The 27,110-nt window shown below is 54.4% G+C and overlaps 1 protein-coding gene across 14 annotated transcripts in view; it reads right to left on the reverse strand.

The window, feature by feature from the left end:
- The window catches only part of Col13a1 (collagen, type XIII, alpha 1), a 136,976-nt gene that overhangs the window by 42,744 nt on the left and 67,122 nt on the right, over nucleotides 1-27,110 (reverse strand). For 7 of the 14 annotated variants that reach the window (XM_013517035.1, XM_013517030.1, XM_013517034.1 and 4 more), the window contains exons 6-17: nucleotides 26,194-26,220; nucleotides 24,176-24,226; nucleotides 18,221-18,256; nucleotides 17,204-17,230; nucleotides 16,082-16,108; nucleotides 12,135-12,161; nucleotides 12,015-12,041; nucleotides 11,359-11,385; nucleotides 8,250-8,315; nucleotides 4,811-4,918; nucleotides 2,637-2,663; nucleotides 1,908-1,943 (exon numbers count right to left, since the gene is read on the reverse strand). In XM_013517035.1, the coding sequence (XP_013372489.1) occupies nucleotides 1,908-1,943; nucleotides 2,637-2,663; nucleotides 4,811-4,918; nucleotides 8,250-8,315; nucleotides 11,359-11,385; nucleotides 12,015-12,041; nucleotides 12,135-12,161; nucleotides 16,082-16,108; nucleotides 17,204-17,230; nucleotides 18,221-18,256; nucleotides 24,176-24,226; nucleotides 26,194-26,220 (486 nt within the window). Of the gene's footprint in view, nucleotides 1-1,907; nucleotides 1,944-2,636; nucleotides 2,664-4,810; nucleotides 4,919-8,249; nucleotides 8,316-9,454; nucleotides 9,512-11,358; nucleotides 11,386-12,014; nucleotides 12,042-12,134; nucleotides 12,162-16,081; nucleotides 16,109-17,203; nucleotides 17,231-18,220; nucleotides 18,257-24,175; nucleotides 24,227-26,193; nucleotides 26,221-27,110 lie in introns of all 14 variants that reach the window. The other 7 variants (XM_005390076.2, XM_013517032.1, XM_013517028.1 and 4 more) reach the window with 4 other exon arrangements.

The raw sequence follows: 27,110 nt of genomic DNA on the forward strand, positions 1-27,110 counted from the left end.
CAACCTTTTAGAGGAATCAGATTTCCTGTTTGCAGTAGATGCAGAACCTGTCATGGTACGATGCCAGCTGAGGGCATTGCCATGACCTCCAGGGCCTCTCTACTGGCTCCAGCCTTGTCACTGCCTGAAAGAGCTGGTCCAGCTGCTAATGGGAAAACCGACCCTGCACTACACCAGGAGGCAGTAAATTTTGTGAGTCTGCATGAATGGATAGAGGCAACCGCGGGGGCTATAATTTCTACTTCCTGACGCAGTGCAAACTTCTCAGTTTATGCAGAACTAATTAAAGATCTCTCAGGTCTCGCCATTTCACCCTCCAAGCACCCATAAAACAAAGTGGCGACAGCCGCTGCCCAACTGCAGCGTGCAAGGACTGCATCTGAGTGTTGGGAGGTGCTCTTCGTCCTGGCTCGCCTTCCCCTCTCCGTGCCTCTCCTCCCTACCACTTTCCTCCTCCAGAAGCTCTGGAGGCTTCCCTAGCTAGCGATGGAGGGCTAGGATGGGCCTTCCAGCAGGTGGAACCACAGGAAGGACCCAGATGCAACTTGAATTCTGGTGCTGCTATTCCAAGCAAGATTTGAGTAAGCCTCTGTTTTTCCCTTTACTGAATAAACAGGAAGAGAGTCACACCTGCCTCAGGGTGGTTTGGGGTTAGAGAGAATGCAGGTCATGTTGAAGGGTGGTGATCGGCATGTAGCAGGTTCCCAGGAAGTAGTGACTACTACTCTGTGGTTCTAGTTATTGTAATGACTGCATCTGGGCCTTTGCTCAAATTGTTTCGCTGTCTAAAATACCACTTTCTTTTAAATTTACCAGCTGAAGGACTGCAGCGGTGGATTAAAAATGGACACAAGTGTTTTGCTACCCCTTGGATCAAGCAGTGAAGACCAATCCTTTCCCATGCTGATGCTTGGGACTCGGTCACATGACTTGCTTTGACCATCAGGACAACCTGAGGCAAACGGATGCTAGGGAAGTGCTTATGTCCTGGGGCTGACCTAATGTGCACACTGCCCTGGCTCGCCATGCCGTGAGGTAGTTTATGTGGCCTACTAGAGGATGAGTGGTCACAGGGAGGAAAACAGTGGCCCCCAGCTCCAAGCCAGCACTGACTGCTAGACAAATGCACAGGTGCCAGGCTGGCTTGGCCCTCAGCTGTCATTTGATAGCACAGGGAATCAGGGTGAGACTGGAGGAACTCTCAGTTCTTCAGTCCACAGAATCAGAAAGAATGAAGCCAGCAAGTCTGGGATAGCTTGGTACCCAGCAAGAGATAACTGACACCCACTCATCAGCATTGAGCATTTGGCTGTCTTCTCCCGGAAGACTTCCCAGACTCTTCCCAACCTGGAACTCATTTCTCTACCCCTGGAAGCACAGAGCACCTTCCATGGTGGCATTTAGCACTGTCAGCTTCCATCGGTGTCGTTTGTATAGAACTACTTCAGTCTGTCTGGCCTGGGAGCTGTCAGAGAGCGGGCCTCCCACCAGCCCCCAACCCAAACTCAGCATAGACTTCTGCACCAGGGAAGTGGAGGCGGTCATTCTCTTTCCACTTATCAGACCCACAGAGGGCCAGCAAGAACCTGGCTCCTTCAGGCCAGATGCTGTCACCCAGGTTGCGCAGAGATACCATTTGGGCTTGAGGTCTTGCTGGGACACCTCCCTGTCCAAGGTCCTGCTTCTTCTGTGCCTCTTTCCCAAGTGGACACGTTGAGCCCTCCTATCTATACCTCTCTATAGTATAGATAGCCCTCCTATCTATACCTAGGACTTGTGAGGCTCACAGGGCAGTGCGTGTGCAGATATGCACTGTGCACTACCTACTCCTGATCTGTGTGTGCCACGCTGAGGCCCACTGGGTACCCGTGGGAGAGCCAGGGTTCTCCCCACCCGCTCCTTCTTACCTTCCGGCCGTGGAAGCCCTGGATCCCTGGGTCTCCCTGGGGGAACAAAGAGACCATCCAAGTGGGTTTTTCAGTGCCAAACTGGTCGGTGTTGTTCCCTGCACAGTGCCATTCCTCTTCCTCTCAAGGTTCCCAAATCCTCCTGCTCCTTCAGCGCCCACCTCCCACCATCCCTGAGATAACAGCTCTCGGTGTCTTTGAGGCTAACAGAGATTGCTCAGCTGCTGCACAGCCCTCTTGGAACCTGGACAAGTCACTTTCTCAGAGCTCTCGGCATCCACAGTGACAAAATAGGAGGAGAGGATCAACACTTTGCACCTTTTCATTCCCTGAGCCCCGGATCCCCAGATCCAAAGTGAGAATCTTTTTGACATTTTGAGCTTCTGGGTAAGGTTTCACAAAAGACCAGAGGACCCTGGAGGCCTCCTCTGGGTCTGACCCCTTGCAAAGCACTGCTCGATTGGGATATGGTGGCCATGTCAGAGGCAACCGCCTTCAGTTTCTGACTAGAACATAAGCTCTCTGGTGGGCAGTACTGTGTTCTCTGGATGGCAGCTGGAGAGCTTACTGGTCAACCTGAGTGCAAAGGAAGGGCTGTACATGCTGGAGCCAGAGCAGTGTTTGGGAAGTGAGCTGAGCCTGATCCATCTTGCTGCGCTCAGCTCTGTCAGCATCCCCCAGCCAGGCAACTGTCCCCCCGGTGCAAGGCTTTATGAGGTGGATTCTTACCTTCGGTCCTGGAGGCCCAGGTAAGCCCTGTGGAAGCAAGAAAAGGAGGTGGCTGCGTTTATTGCATTTATAGTGGAACTGGGGCCCAGCAACCCCCAGATAGCGCTAACAAGAGAACAAGAATCCTAGAGCATAGCTTTAGAGTATCTGCAAGGGTAACTGGAACCTGAGGGCACGTGAGGACAGTAGGCTCATGTCCCTCTATAGAGCCATGTGGGCGCTGTGGGCAACGCGTCTGTGCTGATCCACTGGAAAGTAGGTCAGTGGCATCGTGCTAAATTAACGGTGTGGTTTGGTCCAGAGCCTCACTCACTCACCTCCCAGTTGGGACCCCTCCCTGAAAAGCCAGTCTTGCCCAACAAGGCCTTGATTTTGTCCTTGGCCCTTCCTGCTGTCTCTCTCTGCCCAGGATGTGGGCCCAGGGGCCTGTAGGAGCCCAAGGGAGAGGCCAAGAGGCCCAGGCAATGGACATGAGCCGGAGAAAACCATGATCCGTAGGTCTGCTCTGTTTCAACAGGATTGAAAACATGCTTTCTGGGTTTTTTCTTTATAAACTACAGAACAAAGACTTACCAGCTTGGAATCAGCAAGCTCCTGCCCAATGTGCTCGGCAGGAGGGCAGTGGTGAACAAAGAAAGGAATTTTGAACATTTTGGTTTCCTTGGCTTGGTTTGGTTCAAATTTTTAAATTTACTTCTTTTTAGGTTTTTCATTTTCCCATTTAAAGACTGGTGGAAGTGAGACTAATCTCCTTGCTTGTGGTGTTGGGGGAAATTATGGAATATTTAAAATCCATTTGGGAGGGCCAACTGAGTTAGGAGACAGCTCCCAGCAACTTAGGCCCTCACACTACAGCACTGACCTGTCCAGCAGAGCCAGCGCCCAGCCCAGAAGGACCCTATGTTAAGCCTCAGGATCAGCCGTGAGGGTAGCCAAAGGGCCCAGGAATGAAGCCGACTGATCTAGATGGTGCCCATGTCCACAGAGGGCTATTAGTCAGGAACGTCCCTCACCCCAGTGGCTCTACCTCTGGATCAATCCCAGAGAAACTTTCAGAAGTGTACAGACATTATGTTCCAGGACATGGGTCACAGCAGGGGACTCATTCAATGCTGTCTAAGCAGGCCCAGCAGCTCTGCAACTGCTCCCATGGGAGATCCCTTCCGGACCTGCAAAGGGCTCGCTTTATGACAGTAAGGGAAAAACTTCTGATGCAAACCGCTAGGTCATTCAGAACCCTGCCAACCTGGAGAGTGTTTACAGCAGGTCTGCAGGGGAGAAAAAGGAAAGGACTCTCCAAAATGCTAACGAGGTGGGCGCTGAATGTGGGGGAATAGCGGATGTGTACATTTTTCCTTGTTAATGTTTGAAGTTTTTCACAATGAATGCATGATGTTTTTATCATCAAAGGCAAAACCCCCATGTTTTTAGCCCATGGGAAAAGCACTTTTAAAAGGCAAGGTGACTCTGCTGTGACCCCTGCTCCCTGGATCACACAGAGTGGGTGCTCCCTGTAGGGGACGCTCGCTTCTCCCAAGATGCCCAGCTCCCGCTCTTCTGTCCTCAGCTCTGTTGTACCAAAGAGCTGAGGAGAAGGTCTTAGCCAGGGCTTGAAAGTGGGTGACTGGAGGCCACTGAGCTTGAATTGTGTCTGAAAAGGTTGCAGCTGGCCTTCTGGACCCCTTTCAGCAGCAGTCTGCCAGCCTTTGGGGTTGGTGCTGGGTCCTAGTAGAGGGGCATCCCATTGGGAAGATGACCTGTGTGTGAAACCACACTCACACAGAAGGGTCTGGGGGTGGTGGTGCACCCCCTTGGAATTTTTCTAGAACCCACTGCTTCTGACTTGGGTTTTCCTAAGCCAGGGACCAGGGACAGTAGTCAAAGGTGGCCCTGGGGATCTTTCCTTTAGGCTCCTCTGTGGAGGAGTCAGCCTATTAGTGGTCTCTGTCCTAGGAAGCCATGGCTGGCGATGGCCCTGCCAGGTGAGTTTGCAGGGCAGCAGGAGAGTGTGCCAGGAGTGGATAGTCTTGCTGGGGCCAACATGGCCCAGTGGCCTTGCTAAAGTCTTTCTGCCGCTTGGTAGGAACCCAGCTTCTCCTTGGTAATTCAAGGCTTGGAGGTTTACAGAGAATTCTTGGGGCAAATCTTGAAGCAGAGGGGGAGGGGATACTTACGGGTGGCCCCATGGGCCCTGGTAGTCCTGGGTGCCCCAGAGGTCCACTTGGTCCAGGGGGGCCTGGTGGCCCTGGTGGGCCTTGGATGCCAGCCTGGCCCTGCTCACCCTGAGGTTCATGGAGACATGTGTTAGAGAGGAGACTCCAGAGCTGCGGAGCGGCCCAGCCCATGCCATGCACCCACGAGGCCCCGCTGCGGCTGTGTGGGGAAGGTGGGGGTGACAGTGGCGAGAGGGCGTGGTGGTGATGAGTCTGTGGTGGCGGTGATCACATGCAGGGGCTGCTGGCAGTGAGAGGAGTGCCAAGACTTCAGGTCCCAAGCGGCGGGGCTGCCAGAGAGGACTTGCTGCCCGAGTAGCCGTTCCCCAGGGCTCAGGGCCAGCTGGGAGTGTGAGTGACCAAGGCCTGACCAGAGGCTGAACCTGGGCCCGATGCCCAGGGTGCAGGCTGCAGGGTCTCTGTCACCCTCTCTCGGTGTGGCAAGTCACATCATCGCTCTAGGCCGCAGGCTGTCAGCCATAGAGCGGAACAGATGTTCCTTATTTCCTATCTCAGCTTTTTGCAGTCTATGGCCACCTCAACTAGAGGATCAGATGAGAGCCACGGCCAGAGGTCACTGTTGAATGGGGCGGGGACTTTACCAAATTCAAGTTGGTGGCTCTGTGAACCACGGGGAGCCCTGGCAAACTGGGAGGAGTGGTCACCCCTTTAGGTTGGCCATGAGTTTTCTGGTTGCCTTGGTCCCCACCTTGCCTACCCTTTCTCCGGAGCAGCTGTGTTTGCCACCCCTGCTGTGGGGAAGGAGCTCTGGAGGGGCCGAGGAGTGCTCTGCGCCTGTGCGGGTTGCTGGTGCACGTCCCTGGTCTTACCCGCCCTCCTCAGCCAGCTGCTCTGAGGTCAGCTTTTGTCACCCACCACGGGTGTCCCCAAGATGTGCCAGTGGCCCAGGAAGTGGGCATGGTGCTGTGTTCCTTCAGCAGCAGGAGACATGTGACCTGGCTCTTTGGGTGGGGTGAGCCAGCCATCTTGCATCTAGATCCATGCCATCCTTTTTTCTTTTTCTCTTTCTCTTTCTTTCTTTCTTTCCTTCCCTCCCTCCTTCCCTTCCTTCCTTTCTTCCTTCCTTCCTTCCTTCCTTCTTCTCTCCCCTCATTTCTCTCTGTCTTTTTTCTTTCCTTTTCCCTTCTGTCTGCCTCTTTCTTTCCTTTGTTTTTTTTGAGACAGGGTCAGGCTGGCCTCAAACTCACTGTGATCCTCCTGCCTCTGCTTCCTGAGTGCTGGGATTACAAACATGTGCTCTCATGCCCAGCCAATGCAGTGTTTCCTAAACGACCTCTCCAGGGAAAATCTGGGCTCAGCTCTTGGGAGGAGGGGCCCATCCCTGTAGTTATGGGGGAGGCTGTCTCCCCTGAACCAAGGTACAGTCTGGCTTCTAAGGGAACCTGTGTGGCCTTGTCTCCAACCAGAATAGACCTGGCTGAGCCTCCTGTCCTCTGACACTCTTAGAATCCTGCTTTATGTTCTCCAGTGTTCTTACACCTTTGGAGAGGGATAATCCACAATACAACACCACAAATCCCATTTTACAGAAAAGAAAACTCAGGCTCAGAGAAGCTGAGCTCTCTGACCAACGTCACAGGGAGCATTTCAGATGGAACAGGATCCAGACTCAACTCTGAAGTCCAGACTATTTTTTTGGATCCAAATAAGCCCCAGCAAGATGGGCTTTCAGTCCAACTTCCTACACCTTGGAAATGACCTCCAACACCATCTGCTAAGCACATTGTGTCTTATATAAATTCTCCTCTTTCAGCTAACCTTGGCCCACCTTGCAGATCCTGTGAAACCAATATCTGGTTCATTGATAGGAAATGGATAACCTTTTTATGTCCTATGATGGCCAATTGCATGCAAACCTTATTCCCCAGGCAGAGTCTGTAGCAGGTAGCAGAGGGTCGTTGTTCTTCTCTACTTTGGGCCAGGTCAGGGCAGCCCAGAAATTTCTGGCTGAACCACTGTTTGCCCTTGCAAAGGAAGGCAGCAACCTGCATGGCCTGGCTCCAATCCTAGGACCTTTGGGCATCTTCTTCCTCAAATTGGGGATGAGGATGAGGATAAGGATGATGCCCCACAGCTGGGTGGTAGATGTGGGGATTTACAGGAGTTAATCCATGCAGAATTCTCACACCAGGGCCTGCAGCCCAGTAGCTTTCAACAAATAACTGCTAATAAGTCATGACCATGGCCATGAGACGGCTGTATATGTGGGTGCCCAGGAGGATGGTGCTTGGAGAGTTGGGCCTCAGCTCTCTTGCACTGGGGTTTGGCCTGGGTTTTAGGGGCTGGCAGTGGTGTGGGCCTGGGGTTGCTCTGAGCTGCCCTGCTTGCGGCAAGCACTGGTTACACACAAAGGCTCTCAAGGACTTGGCTAGGGACACGTGAGTTTCAGGCTGCAGGTGTGGGTAGCACACACACCACATGTCCCTCTATATTTTTAGCTGTTCATTGGGGCAGTTTTTCAGTTGTCCTCCATCAGGTGCCTGAACATCCAGGCCCCTGGGTTCCTGGTCCCCAAGAAAGGTGGCTTATAGCCCTGTTGTGGGACTGTCAGAGAGCAGCTAAGTGTCCTGATACTTCCAGAGTCCCTGTGCCTTGGGGACATCTGCGCAGGGTAAGGAAGGCGAAGGGCAAAGCAGCCTGGACCTGGCTTGGAATCAAGCTGTGACCTCCTGGAGACAGGGGCAAAACTGCTTCATCCTTTGTGATCTGCGGCTATGCCCGCCTCCTGAGGTTAGCACGGCCGGAAGAAGGAAGCAGTCGCTCACGATCACAGCCTTTGGTTATGAACTACATTCCCTCTGCAAATGTTCTTGCCCCTCAGACTGAGGCCTCCCAGGATCTGCATTGCTAAGCAGAAAGGATGAGAGTGGTGGATATGGGGGCCAGAGACCTGCAGCTAGTTCCAAGTCTTTCTCTTGTAGTTTGTGTGATGTTGGGCAAATCAGTTCACTTCTCTGAGCCTCAATTTCTTTGTCTCCAAAATGTGGATGACAGTAATAACATCAGCTAACATTATATCACTTACACCATACTAGGAACTATATTAGTGATCTATCTATCTATCTATCAACAGCACCGTGACATAGACAATATTATCATCTGCATTTTACAGATGAGAAAGCTGAGGCACCAAGAGGTCAAGTAACTTGCCTAAAATCACACAGCTAGCAACAGGCAGAGGACCTAAGGGCAAATCCCTGCTCTGTGTGCTGGGTATTCACCAACATCATATTAATGGGTCCATGGGTGTGTCATTTAATTGAATTGTATTAGAGAAGATTCTGGCTTTGATTACAGCCCCAGCTGGCCTGTCAGGGCCCACAGACTTGCCGGGCCCCTGGGGGAAGCCACACGGGTCTGGCACACGGAAGGTGTCTACCTGGAAAGTCCGCCTTTTTATGACTGGGGGTGGAGCCAGCCGCACTGAATTGAGGAGAGGCAGCAGCTGAAGAGAAAGGTGAGTTGGAAGGCCAGAGGGCAAAGGCCAAAGATCGCAGGTATTCAGAACGATGTTGAAAGTCACCGGGAGGGCAGAGCGGCCGAGAGGGTTGGGAGGAAAAGAGGAGAAAAGAGAGATTAGCGTGAGCATGGGGCAGGTGGGAAGGTGTGAACCGGCATTATTGAAGCTGGGGACGCGGGCCCGGGTTGGCACGGCCAGCCCTGGGAAGGAGGGGCAGCGTCCCATCTGCACTCTGCCTCGGTCTCCAGGTTGGAGCTCTGGGTACTGGTCTGAAGCCCCTGGACTGGGAAAAGGGTCCTGCTTGGCCCAGCCTGCCTCCTAGACATGCTGGGCTGCAGAGGTTGCTCTGCTGCTAACACGGGCCTGACACTGCACTGCCATCCCCACCCATCTCTGTCCCATTAGGGGACAGAGGCTGTTGTGCTGAGGTCACAGACTCAGAGGCTCTGGCTTGGGAGCTGCGGGACAGCTAAATTGGTACTTGAAGCCAGGCTGATGTGCAGCCCTCTTTGGCTTCTTTTGCTGGTAGACGAGAAGGGCTGATGTCAGCGAATCTGAGGATGGTCAGGGCAGGGCCAAAGCAGCTGCCAGGGCTGAGCCCCGGTGAGGGCGAGGCCGATGTGGGCACAGGCTAAGTGCTACTGAGATCTCACTGTGGTGCTGGCACGCCTGGAAAATAGAGGCTGGGTAAAGATGTCTCTGTAATGTTCAACCACTTTTTTTAGGGGGAGGCAACTTGCAATCCTATTGTCGAATGGGATTTTCATTTCTGGAACTTCTTGCACAGTTCCTCTATCCAACTGACCCATGGTTTTAGGAGGCGGTGAGCCCACAGGAGAACAAAGATGGCACATAATCAGCTACTTGTTTTCAAAAGCGCTTGAACTCCCTCAAGCCCCCTGGGATGATCTTTAAGAACCAGGAGCCACCAGGACTGAGAATTCGCCCAGCTGGGGACTGGAAGGCCAGCGGGGACCTTCCGGGTCAGCCCTGCGCCTTCACTGGCAGCTGCCACCCTTGGAACCCCACCCACCTGAGTCGGGGAGGGGGAGGGGCAGTGCCAGGCTCCTGTGCAGAAAGCGTCTCAGCAGACAGGGGCAGGAGAACTTCCAGAACCTACAAACCTTCAGGGTGATTATCTGGTTGGAGCGCAGAGCCCCTAGTGTGCTGCCCAGATGCTCCTGGTGTGCAGGGGAAACGAAGACAGCAGAGGCTGGGTAACAGACCGAGTAGGGGGCACAGATGCCAGCCCCTCTGCCCCAGTCCTGGGGGCTCCATTTTGCCCACCCAGCAACCCTCTCCTCTCCCTTCTTTCCTGGTGAAGTCTCAGGCTGGAAAAGTCTCGGGCTTGCTGGGCCACAGACCCCTTGTGAAACCAGCAGGGCCCTCAAAGCTCCCTGTTTTCCTACCTCTTCTAAATAAACTTGTTCTGCTCATCTGCTGCATACCCACATCCACTCCCCTTTCTGACTGCTCCCCAGACTGCTGTAGACCTAAGTCTGGAAGTCTGGGCTTCACTGCGTCTGTTGCCAAGGCCCTTCTAGAACCTTCTATCACTGCCTCCTTCCCTGTTCTTGTGCTGGGCTGAGGGGTAGAGAGCCCATCTTTGCCTACCAGCAGTGTCCCTTTAGGACTGGTGACAGATGGACAAAGAGTCTGCATTTGGGTGTCTTTTGTGCTGGGGGCTGCTGTCTTCCTTTTGGGTAACATAACAGTCCTGTGAGCCCACCGTTTCAAATAAACACAGCTGGCCTTCAATTATTGTATCAGGATCAGGCTGGCCAGAACGCCAGGGCCCCTGTGTCCCCAGAGCACATGCCACCAACAGGCCAAGGCCAACTCCATCTGTGTGGCTGTGGCCTGTGTCCCTTAGATCAGGCCCAGCACAGCCTCGATCTCAAACCTATCCCTGTCTCTCATGTTCCAGGCCCATCATGGCCTCTCTCTGGCCCAGGAACCCAGAGTTTTGAGACTCACATGCTTTTCTGTCCCCTCACTGGCTGGGCAGAGGCCAGGCCCTGTTATCCAGGCCCTCCCAGGGCCAGACAGAGTCAGATCCACTCTGAGCCTGGCTTGTGCCTGTCTCTGTCCCCTATCCCCAACCCCAGGTCCTATCCAGCAAGGGTGCAGGGCCAGGGGAGCCACCCATGTGTTTCTGGGCCATGAGGGAAGGAAAGGTCTCCTAAGATGCCTGTCCTGTGTACACCTGCCTCCCAGGGCTGAGCGCAGCCTGTCTGGCCCCTGATTCCTGTGTGCAGGGCTCGTTTCTGGTGTTAGCGCTCTGGATTCTTGCTTGAGGAAGCAGGGCTCAGCTTTGCCCTCCCCTGTCCCAAGCAGGATCTCTGGGTTGGTGCACAAGTAAAGATTCTAAATAGGCAGGCAGAGTTCTGTATTTTGGAATGGAGCAAACAAAAGGAAGGAGCCAGATAGGGAAAAACCATCTCAGCCCCCAGTAAATCCTCATACTGCTGGGAGAAGGGCTTCCTGTGCTTGTCACAAGGAGAGGGGAAACTTTATCCCTTGAATTCATGCAGTCCCCTCAATGCTCTCCCTTCCCAAAGCTTGGTCATCTGAAGCAATGAGGAATTTAGAAGTCCCTCTTTTTCTGGAAGGCTGCCAGAAAACACGCAGACACAGTGGCATACTTGTTCCCAGCACAGCCGAGGAATCACACAGACCCTCACGAGCCACGCAGCCATCCAAGAGGGTGAGGTGAGGCAGCCAGAGTTGCAGACACACCCCAGAGAGATGCCAGGCACCCGGGGCAGCAGGCAGACGGCAGAGGGACAGGGACTGTAGATGGCTGGCTCCACTAGACACACACACACACACACACACACACACACACACACACACACAGGGATCCATCCACATTCACTGTGCGCACCAGGCACCCTGCCACCTCTCCTGCTGCCAAGCAGGGCCTGAGGCTCCTGTCCCCAGCTCTGTCAGGGGCAGAGACCCCAGTGAGATGAGGGCTGTGCCTGGGAGTGGATCGAAGGGCCCGTTTGTTCTGGGGCTCACTTACCCGGTGTGGGTACTCGCCACACTGGCCCTGGGAGGGGAGGAGGAGAGAGGTGGTGTTAGACACTTGTGAGGGACTCTGTCTGTCAAGAGTGCTCCTGTGAGCTGTCAGACACACCCTGAATCTCACTGCTCAGTGTCTTACTGCGGGCCTGAGCCCTCTGACCCAGGGGTAGGAGATGAGGTGGGAGAATCAGGTCCCTCCTCTGATCTTGGAGGCAAGTCTGGGGTGTGCCTGGAAGTGGCCTCACGAGTGAGGGAGGGGCCTGAATTACACCCCAGGCCTGGCCGGAGGTTACCTGACCGCGCTGGATTGGAGCCCTGAGCAGAAATTCAACAGACAGAAAGTAGGAGGCCAGGAAGGGGTGAGGACGCCTCACAGTCCTAGAGGCTCGGGGTCCGAGACACTGAGAGAATGGCAGGTGGGAGATGCCAAGGAGGACCCTGGAAAGGCCCATTCTCTGGGAAGACCCCTCCCCTAAGAAAAGATGTTACCCAGGGCAGCGCCATGGTGTCTATCTTACATTCTGGGGGCACCCTGGGGCCTTTCCTGCTTCGGTCAATAAACCTCAAACTTCAAAACAATGACTCTAACCTCCATCTGCCTGTTGGGAGTTTGTGTCCAAGCTGGAGATTTTAGGAAGCCCCCTTCTCACCCACCTTTTCTCCTTTTTGTCCTTGAAGTCCCTATGAAGAGACAGAAATGAGTTAGGGATTGAAACTTGGGACGCAGTGGCCCCAAACCTCTTTGCTAGGGAATAAGGAAGAAGAGGTACCAACCGTCTGTCCTCGGGGACCCATCAGGCCCTGGGGAAGGAAACACACACAGGTCAGTGAACAGACAGATGGCAGGTCAGAGACAGGTACCTGGGTAGGGCGGGGACAGATGCTGCCAGGGGCTTCTCGGAATGTCCTGAAGGCTGGATCTGTCTACCACGGCCTTTGTACCTGACATATGCAGAGTGGTGTGGCCTTATAGTCCAAGCCACTACCTCTCTGCCATCTGCAGGCATGTCCAGGTGTGCCCTGTCCCCTCAGATGCCATCCTTCATTCCTTCGGCCACTGTCATCCCACACTGGCCAGGCAGCAGGCTGCACTCAGGAGTCAGGTGGCTGTCTGCCCCTCGGAACCCCCTACCTCCTGCACCCAAACTCGAGGAGACATCAGCTGCTTCTGCCTCAGGGGAATCCGTGGAACCAGAAAGCTACAGGGGACACAATGGGAGGAGAACACGCCAGTACTGCAGACAGTGGGCATTCCTCTCTGTGGCACAGGGAGGAAGCTGGAGGTCTGTGCCCTAAGCCAGGTTCTGAGTTCCTTGGAGGAACACACAGGGTCGGGCAGGCACTTCTCTCCGAGGAGGACCTGGGGTCCTGCTGGCTCTCAGGAGCCTGCACCATGATAAGAATGAAAACCAGGTCCTGTGAGGTCCTTCTCTGCACCCCTCAGCCCGCGGGGACTCCCTTGCCACACCATCTCCAGCTCCCGAGTTGGGGGCAATCAAGATGGGTGGCCTCAGGCTGCTGAGGTGGGGAAAGAGCCTCTCCTGCCCCTGTCTTGCTGCTTCAGAACCCCGGCGAGACCCAGTGACCCAGAGAAAGGGCCTTGGGGGTGATCTGCACAGCACTCCCAGCCCACCTGGCTGGCGAGCGCTTGGTGTCTCATTCAGCGGAGCCAGAAGCCAGACCCCAGGTGACCAGGCCACCCTCCGTCAGGACAGGGAGAGGAGTGTGATGGGGGTGAGGGACTGATGAAACCCCTCTGGGGTTCAGGACTGCAGAGACATGGAGGGTTGAGTCCAGACACCAAGTCATGGCCTCCGGGACAGTGTTGGTCTCCCTGGGTATTTTGTCTGTCCCACATGGATTTATTTCAGTTTGTTTCCAACGCTAATGAACCAGGAGAGGGTAAATTAAAATCTGAAATTCCCTTAACTATATCAAGGCCCCACACCACATGGTACCAACTAGCTCTTGGCAGGCGGCTACAGTCGAGGCCCTGGCCCACCAGCCCTCCACCGGCATCCAGCACCAGACAGGGCCGAGGCCGCCGTGCTTCCTGGGCGCAGGCACTGTGTGACAGTGCCTCTCGCCTTATGACGGCCCTGCCCCTGTGGACAGCGCTGGGGTGACATGTGGATGCAGAGTCTGGGCTCTCTTATGGCCTTGTTGCCCCAGAGTCTGGGCCCCCAGTCGTGCCCACACCCACTTTGCATAACTATCTCATGTCAGGCTCTTGGGCTTTGGAGAAGCGATGGGTAGAGGGGATCCTGTTCTGACAAGTGAGGGTGCAGGCTAAGCACTCAGGCCCGGCGTCCAGGCTGGGACCCCCGGGAGAGAGAAAACAGATGACAACCAGGCAGAGCTGACACACAGACGACCCCAGGGCCCTGCACAAGCCAGACAGGAGTGGCTCGAACGTGCTGAAGTAGACAGGGGATCTGCCACACTGTCACGTCTCATGGGGGGCGGAGGCCCGGTCCCTCCCCTTGACAGAGAGGGAAGGCTTGTGGGTATCAGGTAAGGTGGCCAGGGCACCGTGAGGGTGAGGAGCGCCCCACAGAGGGTTCCTGGCCTTCAGGACAAAGGGTGTGCACAGCAGAGGGGAGGAGCTGTTGAAGGGTGAGGCCCTGTCACGTGGCCTGAATCTCAGCCCTTTTAGGAGCCACGAGGCTCTGGGCCATGTACTGAGCCACTCTCCCCTCTTGTCATGTGCTACGAGGATCACAGAACCGCCTGGTGGGTGACCATTCTTATTACTCTGAGGGGCCATGGCTGCCTTATGGTGGTGTCGGGCTGAAGGTATAGAGGGGGCTGAAGTGATAAACACCCCAAACTCCCAACAACCAAAGCTCTGATGCCTCTGTAACAAAGGCAGCATCGAAGTTCACCACTGTCTCAGCCTCTGTTACTTCAAGGCTGTGTACTGCACTCAGGGGCAGTGCGCAATGGTAGAAGAAAGCTGACAGAAGACCTGTTTCAGTGCGTGCTCTTCTCCCCACTGCCCCTGTGCCTACTGTCCTTCCTCCCATTCTGTGGGCATTTCAAAGACTCCCTGGCCTCAGGGCCTTTGCACATGCTGTTCTTACACATCTCCTTGTCTATTTTCTTATGGTTGAATCTTCATCCTTCAGGACCTATTTCTAAGTCTCTTTCTTAGGAAAGCCTGCTCTGATTCTCAGCCTGGGTGAGGTTTTTGTTACTCTGAGTTTTCCCAGGGCCCTGGGGACTACCTTTGTACAATAGCCACTGCAGGGCAGTTTGCGTTGATGGGTTCTTTAAATATTTGACTCCGTCATGAGAACACAAACTCAGGATGGCAAGGACGGTGTGTCCTGTTCCTGTCCACTCCCCCAGCACTGGACGCAGTGCCCAGAACACTTTAGATAGTCAATAAAAATCTGTTCTGGGAAGGAAGGAAGCAGGAAGGCAGGCAGGGAGGGAAACATAAAAGGAAGAAGGAGGCAACGAAGGGGAGGGATTTGAGAACTGGGTTTGGAGCCTGTTTTGGGCACTTCCCAGCTGTGTGACTTAGGCAAGTTACTTAAATCTCTGAGCCCTGTTTCCACAGCTGTCAGGGGGGACCCTAAAAGGATGAGGAGTTCCGGGTCCCACTGAGAACTGAATGAGATAATACAGTCATGCGCTCCGTAAATGACGATTTGGTCACAGATGGGCCATGTACAGGAGGGTAGTCCCACAGATTACATCATCCAGTGACATAGGTACACACTGTGATATCCACACAGTGACGAAACCACCCATGCTGCATCCCACAGCATGCATTCTTGTCGTTAAGTAACATGGAACTGTGCACATGAAGTCCTTAGGCTGCAAATGCTGGCTCTGGGTGCAGAGGCTGGGTAGGGACCCCAAGGGGCTGGGTTAAGGGTCCTGGGGCCGGTTGGTGGGACCTGAAGTCCCAGCGTCTGGGACAACACTTCATTTCCCTTTCCTTTCGCAGAAGTGCCTGCCTCCCTTGGTGCCCTGGCTGGCTGCTGGTCAAGGAGTCCTCACACCAGCATGCGGGCTAGGGCACAGCCCAGACCCCTGCTAGCTGGCAGAGGGCAGCCAGCTATGTTGCTCTCACCGTCTGTGGCGCAAATGCCAGCCCTGTGCCAGCTTGTCTTGCAGGAGGCAGAGCTCGGGAGGCAGGCATGTGTCCCAGCCTAGGTGGCCTGTTTGCTTTCAGCGGCCATCAGGCCCTGCTGAGAACAAGCCCCTCACCAAGGGGGAGCTCTGACTCCCTTCCAGAACAGGTGGCCTGCGGGGAGCTCGTTGCTTTCAGCCACTTTGCACAGGTAGAGGGGCTGGAAAGAGGGAAAGCTGAGACCTGACTTTTCTCCTGCCCATGTGGGCCGAAGCCCAGGCATTGTTGGGCAGCTGGGGGCAGAGCTGGCACAGGGAGAGGGCAGTCAAGCTGAGCTCACACAGCCAGCCACCTGGCAGAGGCAGCGCTCTCCTCAAGGGGGCTGATGTTTCTGGGTCCACCAAGCCGAGTGCAGTCGGGGAGAACTCAGCTGCCGCCCACCGCCTGGGGTCCTGGCCCGGCGGGTGCTCTCTGGCCCTCCTCCCTGTGGTTCCGGTGGAGGACCCACCCTGCCTCTCCCCGCTGCAAGATGAAGGACCCGGGTCTGTGTGCGTGCACAGGTGGGGAGTGACCAAGCAGGGCAGTCGCCTGCTCTGTCCCCCAGCCATCTCGGGAAGCAGGAAAGCTGGACTCTTACCATCTCCCCTTTGGGTCCGGGATGGCCCTGGTAGGAGAAGAAGGTGACTGTCAGACCCATGGTCAGCAACACAGAAGCCCCACCCTGCCTCCACCTGCTCTTCCGGTCACCACACTGCCCACGTCTTTCCTTTCTCAGTTACTCCATCTCTTGCTTGTCCCCCAGTCCCTAACCCACAGTTGGCTAAGGCAAGGCCATTTGCTGCCCTGCCCTCCCCGGGCCTTATGACTGCTGTCTGCCCTTCAGAGGAAGATTTGGGGGTGTGTCCCCAGACCCCAGCCTCACCATGTCCCACACCAGGGTGGCAATGGACATGCCCACGGTGGCTAGGGCAGGTGACCAGGTCCCCTACCCCAGAGGATATTGGCTACCCCTCGGAGGGCTGAATGGTTGGGCCCAGGAAGCACCCCCTGCCCTGTGTCTTTGCCTGTGGGGTCCCAGAGGGTGTTGAGGGCCAACCTTCCTGTACCTCACCTCCTCCTAGAAGGTGGGGGCTGCTTTCCCCCAGGAACATTGGTGTCCGGGGCCAAGGCCGAAGGCTAGAAATGCCAGTTGGAAAGACGCAGGGAGGGGGAAGTGGTCTCACATGGCCTTGGTGTGTATGTGGGGGCGGGGAGGCTTACCTGGTACCAGCTCACAGTCATGGAAAGGTCAGGGGAAAGGGTGACCCTTCAACTGCCACCCGAGGGAACAGCAGAGGGCAGCAGACACAGGAGCACCTTGCTGGGTGGGGGCTGAGGACAGTGTGTGACAAGCCGCTGGGTGCTCTGTAGGGTCAGCCTGCTGAGTTCTGCCTCCTGCACCCTCCAGGCACCTCCCAGCCTTCCCCTACCCCAGACCTTTCCAGCAGCAGCCAGAATCACCAGGTCTAGGGACAGCTGTTGTGTAGCTGCTGAGCGGCTGGCTTGGCTGCTGGTGACTTGTGCCCTGGGAAGCTGCTGGGTCAGGGGGACTCATTCAACAGCCCCTCCTCCTTCTTCCTTCTAGTGACCCCTTTTTAGCCAGGTACTTTCTATCAAAGGCATCTTCCCAGGACTCAGGGTCTCACAGGAGGCCCGGGGGAGCCAGGGTTAGGAGCCGGGTGGAGTGTGGAGTGGAGTCCCAGCCCGGGGGCCCACTCACCGGTTTGCCGTCCAGCCCAATGGGACCCTGCAAGCAGAAAGGCCAGATGTAAAGACCCAGCACCGCAGGCCTCCTCCCTGGGCCTGGGGCAGGGGCTCTAAGAGGCACAGGACCTGATGCCATCCAGTTAGGGGTTCAGTCCCTGCTTGGCCACTTACTTGCTGTGTAGCCACAGGTAGGCCTCAGCCTCCACTTCCCTCCTACAATGGGGTCAAGAATAGCAGAGCCTTCCCTGATGGGTCCTAGTGAGGAGCAGTGAATGCCACCTGCCAGGTGTCTGGCACAGGGCAGAACCCACTGGGTGGTACTGTCCTTGGTGTCAAAGGCCTCCTCCTTCTCCCTTCTCCACCCATGAGGAGAGTGGACAGCATGTTCCTAGGAAACTGGGCTCGCTCAGCAGCAAGGCCCAGGGAAAGGAACGCGGCTGCTCCCCACTTGGCTGGGGTGAAAGGATACTCAGGAGGCTGCCTCCCCGCCTCCCCCTGCCTCCCGCTGCCGGACCTTCTCTCAGAGCCTGGCTGCAGGCTGATGTCCTATTGCTTTCCTGAGGCATTTCATGCTCACGTTCCAGTGTCCTGCCGGGCTCACTAGCCTGTCCTGTTGCCCCCTTATCTGTGTGTGCCTTTTCCCTGTCCCTTCCTGCACCTGGAGCTGAGAGCTGAGCTACCCTCCTGGGAAAGGCTGCCGAGTGGACTCTTAATGACCAAGATAGGAGCCAGAAGCATGGCACATGTTTGCAATCCCTGGCTAAGCCAGGAGGATCACAAGTTCAAGCCCAGCCTGAGTAACTTAGTGATCCTATCTCAACATAAAAAAAAGATAAAAGGCTAGGGATACAGCTCAGCGTGAAGGTCCTGGGTTAGTCTTAAGTATTAGCCTCACCCCCAAAAAGAGAAAGACCATAGTTTGGAAGGGGAAGGAAAAGAGCGGCCTCAGGATTTCCCTTGGTGGACACAGTCTAACCCTGTCAGGCCAGAGCTCACCAGGGCACAGCTAATCTCAACCCTCACCACTTACCGGAAATCCAGGAAAGCCCCGAGTACCCGGCTGGCCCTGAAAAGAACAGAACAGTGAGGATGAGCTAGGAGGGACGGAGCAGCCCCTCTCCCTGGCTCATCTCCCTACCGGTCCCTCACTCCCCTGTGACCTCCATGGGATGCACTTAGCGTGTGTGTGGGGTGGGCCAGCATCTTTGGGCCAGTTTCTAGGAAGCAGCCTCTCGCTGCGGTAGGTGCATTGAGCCTCAGCATGTAAACAGACCAAGAGGCAGCAGGCCAGCAGGGACCCTGCCCTCAGTGCATTGAACCCCGGGCCGAGATGCTCCATGTCCTCTTTATTTACAGGCATCGCTAGTGGCCACTTATCCAAGGGTAGTTTGGATATCAGCAGAGCGCTGGACTTGACCTTCAGAATGCGGCTTCAGGCCAGAATAGGTCAAGTTGCTCACGATGCCTTGGTGTATATGCAGTCTCCTCCCTGTAGCTGCTTGGTTTCTGGGTCCCCTAGGCTTTGTGGGAAGACACCAGTCTATACCCATTTCCCTGGAGGTGCAGAGTATAATACAGACAGATTTTCAGGTTGCAGAGTAGAAGCAGGTTCACTGGCCAGATCCCAGTGGTTTATGGTCAAGATTCAAGACCAGAAAGAGGTGCCGAAGTTAGAAGCAGTCTGATGCTGTGAAAAGCCAATGCTGGTAGGCTGACCAGAATGTGAAGGTGACAGGGATCTGAGAAACGTGAGCCTCACCACTTCCTGAAGAATGAGCAAGAGCTCCCTTCTACTCGCCTGTTATTTCTGGTCATCCCACCTCATCCCAGTGAACCATGCTAGCTGCCTTGCTTGCCTCCTCTTTCCTCCCGTTCCAGGCTCAGGCACATACTCACCTGCCTTTCCCTCCCCCGCCCCCACACAGTCAGCTCTCAGCTTGGGGTCACCCTTTGGGTTACTAAGATGGCCACAGTCCTTCCCTAGGGATGGGCTTTTGCATCTGGCAAGGTGAGTTCTAATACTGCCTCCTCCAACAGCAGTATGACTTTGAGCAAGTTATCTGACCTGCTTAAGCCTCAGTTTCCTCATCTGTAGAATGGGACTAATAGTATGACCTCAGAGGCTCAGGTTTGTCAGGTCTGTTGAAATGGTAGCCGCTGTCACGGTTGAGTTGAGTTGAACTCATTTGTTGAGCTGAGCTGATCAGAGAGGCATCAGAAAAGGTGAGGCTGTTTTTGAGCTCAATATGTCTTGGGATCTATGGAGGTTTAGTCCTGGCCAAGCAATACTTCCAGAACCAGACTGCATCTGGAACCATCTGCTGTGACTCTGAAATGTCTCCAGGATGCCTAGCTCCTCCTCAAAGCTGTGGACACGAGCATCCTGAGATCTCTGCTCAGGGAACACATGGGCCTCTTGGCCTGAGATGTGAACGGAGACCCTGCCATGTCACAGCAGCAGTGCTGGCCCAGCAGGGAGCTGGCCGAAGGCTGCTATGGGTTCGGGATGGGCTTGTGGCAGGCGTCCAAAGGACAAGAGGGAGGAGATGCCACTCATATGTCAGAAAGGTCCCGCTTCTTTTCTCCTCAGGATAAGTGCGCCTAAGAATAGCCCTAAGGAGAAACCCGGAAACCCTGCAACGCAATCTCCGAAACCCCTCAAGGCAAGCTTTCTGTAAACTCCTCTGAACAAGCCGAGGCCTGAAAGAAAGGTCAGAAGGAGAGGATTCCAAGAAACATCGAGAAGGCTCTAGATAGTGTTTATGTGGTAGGGCTAATCACACGCTTTGCTAATTACAGAGCCTGCTCTGGTAGCGGGATGCATCTCTCCAACCCAGGGCCAAGTGCGGGGCTAACCAGGGCTTTTTCAGGCAACTCAGCAAGAATGTTGTCACTGACCAAATGGAAACTGAGACTCTGCTTCCTGGAGAGGCAGGACATGGGGAAAGCACTTGGGGAGGCTTGGAACTGGATTTTAACCCCTATCTCCTCAGTTATATGCTGAGCTGAGATGTCTCTCTATATTCACCAGCCAGTCTTATGCTTATATTGCCTACTACATCTATCTGTCTGTCTGTCTGTCTATCCACCCATCCATTCTGCAATAGGGTCTTATTATTTTGCCCAGGCTGGCCTTGAACTTCCCAGTCCAACCAAACTTCCTACCTCGTCTCCTGAGTGCTGGGACTACAGGGGCATGCTATCACACCTGGCTTTTACTAATATTTTCTATCTGGTTGTTTATTTCTTTTCCTATTGATTTGAGTAAAGTTCTTTTTCAAGAACAATAGCTCTTTGACAGTCATATGTGTTGGGAATATTTTTTGACTCGGTTATTGTCTTTGACTTTGTTTATATTTTCCATCACACAGAAGTCTTACATTTATGTAGATGAACTAACTAAGGTTTTCCTATGGCTTTTGGGGAGGTTTTATGTCACGTTTCGGAAGGGCCTTCACCAGCTCAGAATTATAAAACACTTGCTCCTGTTTCCTGTCTATATTTTATGCTTTCATATTTTACAACTAAGCATTTTATTCATTGGGAATTTGTCCTAATATAATGATTGGGGTAGAGATTCAGCTATTTTAAAAAAAGAAATAAACATCTTTCTTTCAGTTTACCTCTTTCTAAATGGCCTGCCAATTGCCCCAGCATCTGAACAATCTCTTTCTCTTCCTACTGTGAAATGAAGCTGTCGTTATGTGCCCAGTTCCCATATACAATTGTCTTTATTTCTGGTCTTGTTGTTCTGTTCTATCCACTTCTTGTTTTGATTGTTCTACATTTATAGTACAGTTTGGTATCTAGTAGAACAACTAGTTCCCTCTTTCCTAACCCCTTTTCTGTACTTTCACAACTTTCCTGACATTTTCAAAAGTTTATTTTTTTTTCTGAATAAAATTCAATATTTTATTGGACTCTCATTTCCATAAAAAAATTCACTGGGATTAGGAGCACACTAACTGTATAGATAGTAGATTATTTATGGATTATCACTATGCCCTTCTCACAGAGAAAAAGAGAAATAAGCTTTACACTGATTTCTGAAACTACCTTCCTTCATCAAGGCCAGGGTAGGAAGGTAGCCCAGGGGCTCCTCACTTCCTGAGAGTGGAAGCCTGTGTTATTGCTCCCCATATTTCTCCTACCTGAATTTTGTGCTGGGTAAAGCAACATAGTTCTGGCTGGAAAGAGACCGTGGGAAGTCTCATTTCTCTCCTCTTTTTAGCATATGTGCTGCCAAAGCAAGCACAACCTTTCTCTCTTCTTTGACACATCCAAAAAGGCCCCGTTATGTCGGCCTAGGACCTGCCTCATTGTCTACACTGAACAGCTTGTGAATGTGGGAAATGTTTAGAGCTTTGCTTGTGCTCGTGGCCGATTCCAGGCTATGATCTGTGAGGTCGCCTATCACAGTGGAGAGGAAGCTCACAAAGCACACGGTTGTGAGCCGGCACCCTGTGCCCCCAAGCCCCCAGCAGAAAATACAGTGCTCCCCCTAGACATCCAGAGACACCTCACATCCACCCTGCTGTAGGGAAACCTTCTTTCCTGGCAAGCTCCACTTCCAGGGGCTGGCACCACCATGCCCGAGAGTTAGACATGCGGACATCCCGAGCTCCTTCTTCTCCTTCAAGTCTTGCATTTGTCATCACTAAACCCACTGATTCCCCCTTCTGGCTGCTCTAGTTCATGCCTTCTCCCAGGCCTTGGTGATCTTGGGTGCTTTCCAACAGTCTAACCTGCCATTCCTCTAGACACACCCCAACCAGAACAAGGAACTGCCAGCCACCTGCAGATCCTGATCCTCATCAACTTAGCACAACCCAAGGGCTCCCCAATACCCTGGGATGAAGCCCCAACTCCTGAGCACTGTGTCAGGTCCTTTGCAACTTGGCCCTTGCTCACCTCTCCAGCCCTGCCTCTCACCAGCTCTGCCCTGCCCTCCTTGAAGAGGAAAGGCTTCTCCATTCTTCACCAGTTTCTGAGGGCTCCCTTAGGTTCAGGGACTCTGCACTCCTGTCTAGGCTGGGTCACCACCGCAAGTCTTTAAGCATGGTTTAGTTCTCCCTTCCTCCCAGAAGTTGTCCCTGAATGCCCCCCAGATCCCTTACCTTCCCATCTTAGCAATTACTGTGATCCTTGATGCGATCATGGGTCTTGGGTTGGGCTTCCATTGTTTCCTTAGCACCTCGACACACTAGGTTCCTAGCCAAAGCACAAGCAGATGTGGCTACCTGGCACGGAGTGGCTCTTTTTGGTTGACAGCTGGAAGCTGGATTGCTCCTCTAGGCCTGAGAAGCAGCTGGGAGCTCAGGGAGGGAACACCCTGTTTTGAATAGGGGTCCCACACATGCTGGGCCAACCAGCATTTTGGGGTCCAGCCTCCCCTTCTGTTTGATGGGGCTCCCTCAAAAGTCCACACACTCAACTCTTCTGCACCCTGGCATGTGAACTGTCCTTCAAGGTGCCTGGCTGGCTCCCCTTTGCTTGGACCATTTATCAGGTTCCCAGAGGGTAGCAAGGCTGGTTTTGATTAGCAGCACTTATTCTGGGCTCTTCCTGGCTGAGTGGAAAGCCACATGTCCCCATCATCCCTGGCCCCCTGAGGGCTTGCCCACTTGACCTCTCCTCTTAATGACAAGCAGACTCTGTCTTCCCTGTCCCCTGCTCTCACAGCCCAGGGCAGCAGCAGGAGCTGAGGTGGTGGCCAGAGCTGTCTGGTGAGGACTTGGCTGGGGTGACTGAGCCATCTGGGTGAGGCCGTTCTTATAGGCCAGCATCAAAGGACCTCAGGCTTGGTCAGGACTCCTGGGGCCATGAAAGCTTTCCTAGCACCAACATAGGAACCCACCAGGACAACTGTCTTCTGAAGGGAAAGATCCTGTACGAACAAGGAAGCTTTGCAATGCCTTAGGGTCACGGACAGTACTTGCTGGAAGGCTGTGAGAGGGTCAGTGTGAGCCACACAACAGGACATCCGTGGTCAGACCAGGAAGCAGGCAGCCACGATGGCTGAAGGGTGGCCTGTGTTCTGTGTTTCCTCATAACAGGCCTGCCCTCGGCTCTATCCCTGCTGTCAGCGGGACTCTTTTTCTCTGTGACCCCTGCCATCCTTTTCTTCAGTAACACCTGGGCTCAGGCATCCCCCAGTACACAAAGGAGGCAAAGCCCATCAGGGCAGCAACCATGTGAGCAGAGGAGCATGTGTGACAGTGGCACTGCAGCCTGGCCAGGCCATTATAGCACAGGGTTCAGACCTGTACAACCGGGGCTGAGTGATCACTCCTAGTGTGGCCAAGCTCCAGCTGTGACTTCGCGCAAGTCACTCAACCTCTCTGTGCCTCGGCCTTCTCATCTGTAAAGTGGAGTTGAACACAGTCCCTACCTCCCAGGGTTCCTATCTGGGCCTCGGTTTCCTCTTCTGAGAGGGCTGTGCTAGACTGTGGCTGGGTATCTCTCTCCTCCGATATGTGGTTTTATTGAAGGCCCACGGGGGGGCACCCTGGGGAAAGCCCTCTACCGTCCTCCCCAAAGCTGCATCATCTTGCTGGCTCTGTCACCCATATCCCCTTCTGCTCTCTCAGGCAGCAGATCAGAGGAGAACCCCCGGACTTTCGCACTGAATACACAGGACACAGTGTTGACAAGAAAGGGTCCTTGAGTCAGCTCCACCAGGCCCAGCAGTAGATGGCTGGCTGAAAACCTGGATTCCCGGCATCTGCTCCCCAGCTTCTGCAAACAAAGCTTGTTGCTCAGAGGGCTCAGCACTCACCCAGGGGAGCAAGCACAAACTCCCAGCTGTAAACAGAGGGTCCTCCCAGCTGTGGGAGTGCTGGGGCCGCAGGCTGGCCAGAGCCTGTCCTACGCTGTGCTTTTGGGTCACTTTCCTTACGGCAGCCACAGTTAGGACTCACCCTCCCCGCACCCCCCGAAGCCTTTCTCATGAACTCCCCTATCCCCACAAAGAGCAACAACTTACAGGTGGTCCTCGGGGACCAACGATGGACATCCCAGCATCTCCAGGGGAGCCCTGTGGGGAGAGAGGAGTGAGGAGAGGGTGTGGGGACAGGAAACAACAGAGGTGTCGACAGGTGGGGCAGGGATGGGGTGCCCACCGTGTGGACCAGAGGGAGCCAGAGATACAGAGGACATGAAGGAATAGGGGGCAATGGGGTGAGTAAAATATTCAGGAAGGGTTGTGAAGGGCAGTGGGGAACAGTAGGCACAGAAAGAGGAGATGCAAGTGAGAGCATGAGTCATACGCGGAACAGGAAATGGGGTGATGGACCCGGGAAGGGAAGAGAGCAGGAGCCACACCGGTGATGCGCAAGGGGGCGGTGCTCAGCAATGTCATCTTCCCATCCCCACCTCCAGAGCCCATCTAGCTGCACACACTGCAGCTGCTGAATGGCCATCTGCCCTGAGCTTGGGGCCAGGGAGACAGAAGGAACGGGAAACCCAATGGCCACATGTGTCCAATGGCCTGAGGCTGAAAGGTTGTGCTGTGGCGAATGTCCTCATCCTGCTTTGTGCATGCCATGGAGTCACAAGGCTGGCCAGAAGGCTCAGTCTGGGAGGTGGCCAGTGCTGCTGGGCTAGGGGCTCCAAGTGCACATGTGTGCATATATGTGTGTGCCTGCGTGTGCATGCGTGTCTGGCAGCAGAGATGGAAGGGTGTATGGACATGGATGGGGGCAAGAGAGGCTGCTCTGGCTCCTGGAGAGGGTCCCAAGTGTGCCCTGCCAACCACCCCTCTCAACAGAGGTGGGCAGGGGATAAAAGAGCTCCGAGCCCACACACTGCGCTGTGATCTAGGATGCTGGCGCCACCCTTGTGCTGCAGGGATGAATGTGCACTTTGTATATTATACCGCGCACACAAGTAGGAATGATTTCAAATTAGAAACTGTACATGCCATTGCAATGACAATATAATTTTTACACAAGGCAGTGTAACATAGTGGTAAAAGCTGGAATGCCAGCTCTGCTCCCTACCAGCTGTGTGACCCTCTGCAAGTTACTTAACCTCCCTGTTCCTGTTTCCTTTTCTAGTAGGGATGGTAGTGACCATCCCACCTGGTGAATGTGATAATGGTTCTATTCTGATCACAAGATAATGTTGCAAATTGCTCAGAATAATGGCCGGCCCATGGAAGGGTCATGCACCTTTCTCCTGGGCAGTGTCGCTCACTGCCAGGGTAGGACCGAGAGAGTCTTCTTCCATGTGGAGGACAGCGTAACATGGTGGTCAGGGGCCTCAGCCTTGGAGTCAGCAGATCGGGCTCTTCTCTGGCTCTGACACTTTCTAGCTGTGTCACCTGGGGATGGGACTTAGCCTTCTCTATGTGTCATGTACTTGGCAATATTAATGCTTCTCCGGAAGGGGTGTATCAGTATCAACTGAAGTAACAAGACTGAGACAAAAATACTTAAAACTGAGCCTGGCAGAATTCATGTTTGATAGGTGGCTATTATTGCTGCCACTGTGGCCCTCTTGGAGATAGGAGACACTTGTGCAGACAGACTGCTGCGTGCAGGCAAGGAAGTACTGAGCAAGGCACGGAGATCTGGCTTCCAGCCCCTGCCCATCACTACTGCTGTGGGACCTTGGGCAAGCCCCCGGCCTCTGGGCCTCAGTTTCCCCCTCTGTTAAATGAGTGGGTTAGGGGTGTTGTGCTCTGAACTTCAGGGTGGCCTCCTGGGCTCTCCCGCCCAGGCCAGGCACTGGAGCACAAGGCCCATGCAGTCCAGGCAGGGCAGGGAGACCCGCTCAGCCAGGACAGTGGGGCCCACAGCCAGGAATCCCAACATCCTGCTCCGTGGTGTGGAAGCTGTTAGTCTGGGCTGACAGAGGCTTTGAGGGCAGAGCAGCCACATGCGCTGCTGGGCCTGGGTGGCAGGGAGGGCAGAGAGGGGGGCTTTTAGGGGACTTGTCCCCCAACGCAGCCTGCCTGCCAAAGAGGGGCTGGGTGAAAGAGGTGGGGAAGTGGGGACTCACCTTCTCGCCGGGTGGACCCTTCACTCCCTGGGGCAGCCACAGGCACCGCAGGGCGCAGGGAAGAGAGGGAGGGAGGGAGAGAAACGGAGGAGGATGAGAGAGAGGCACCAACACAGGAATCCGTGTTAATGGCACAGCAACCAAGCAGAAGAAATGACCATGAAATAAGAAGCACAACCAAACACAGATGCTGACACACAGCAGGTCCCATGTCCAACCCGCACCGCGTGTGGAAGCGCCTGCTTCGCCCTGGCCCGCCCCAGCTGGCTGCTCCAGATCAGTGAGAGGGAAACAGGCTGGGAGGCAGGAGGTTTTGTATGTGTGTGTCAGACAGACAGACAGACAGACAGACACAAGCATAGAGAAAGATGTAGAGAGAACAAGACTGAAAAAAGGCCAGAAAACCTTTCTGAGAAGCCACGGCCCAGCTGGACAGTCCGGGGGAGGTGGGGTAGGGCTGGGAGAGGGCCCCAAGGACCGTGCTGTGACAGTGGACTCTAGGAACTTTAAAGGCCCAGCTGGGTACCAAGTAGAAAGCTTTGCCAAGCTCAACAAGCCTGGAGCTGTTAGGGATGGCCAGGCCAGAAGGAGGAAGGGCAGAGGGACACGGGTGGACAGAAGGGGACACACACACATCTACAAGGGTGGGGGAGGGGTCAGGATGCAGAGGAATCTGGGGAGTCACCAAGGACCCCATGTAAGGATGTAACCATAGTGACCAGCGGATGATGGACAGCTCCCTCCACCCTGCTCCCAGTGGCGCCACCTCTGCCAAAGTATGAAAATAACCCAGGAATTTCACACCCATAGGTGCCCAGTCCTTATCGGATGACCCAAGCCAGGACCCCCAGTGGGCAGCCAAATGGGCCCTTGTCACATTTAAAGTAGCACCAGCAGCATGAAGCCCCAAAGAGGCT

The sequence above is a fragment of the Chinchilla lanigera genome, unplaced genomic scaffold (genome assembly GCF_000276665.1).
Source record: "Chinchilla lanigera isolate Chin_1 unplaced genomic scaffold, ChiLan1.0 scaffold00036, whole genome shotgun sequence".
Taxonomy (NCBI): domain Eukaryota; kingdom Metazoa; phylum Chordata; class Mammalia; order Rodentia; family Chinchillidae; genus Chinchilla; species Chinchilla lanigera.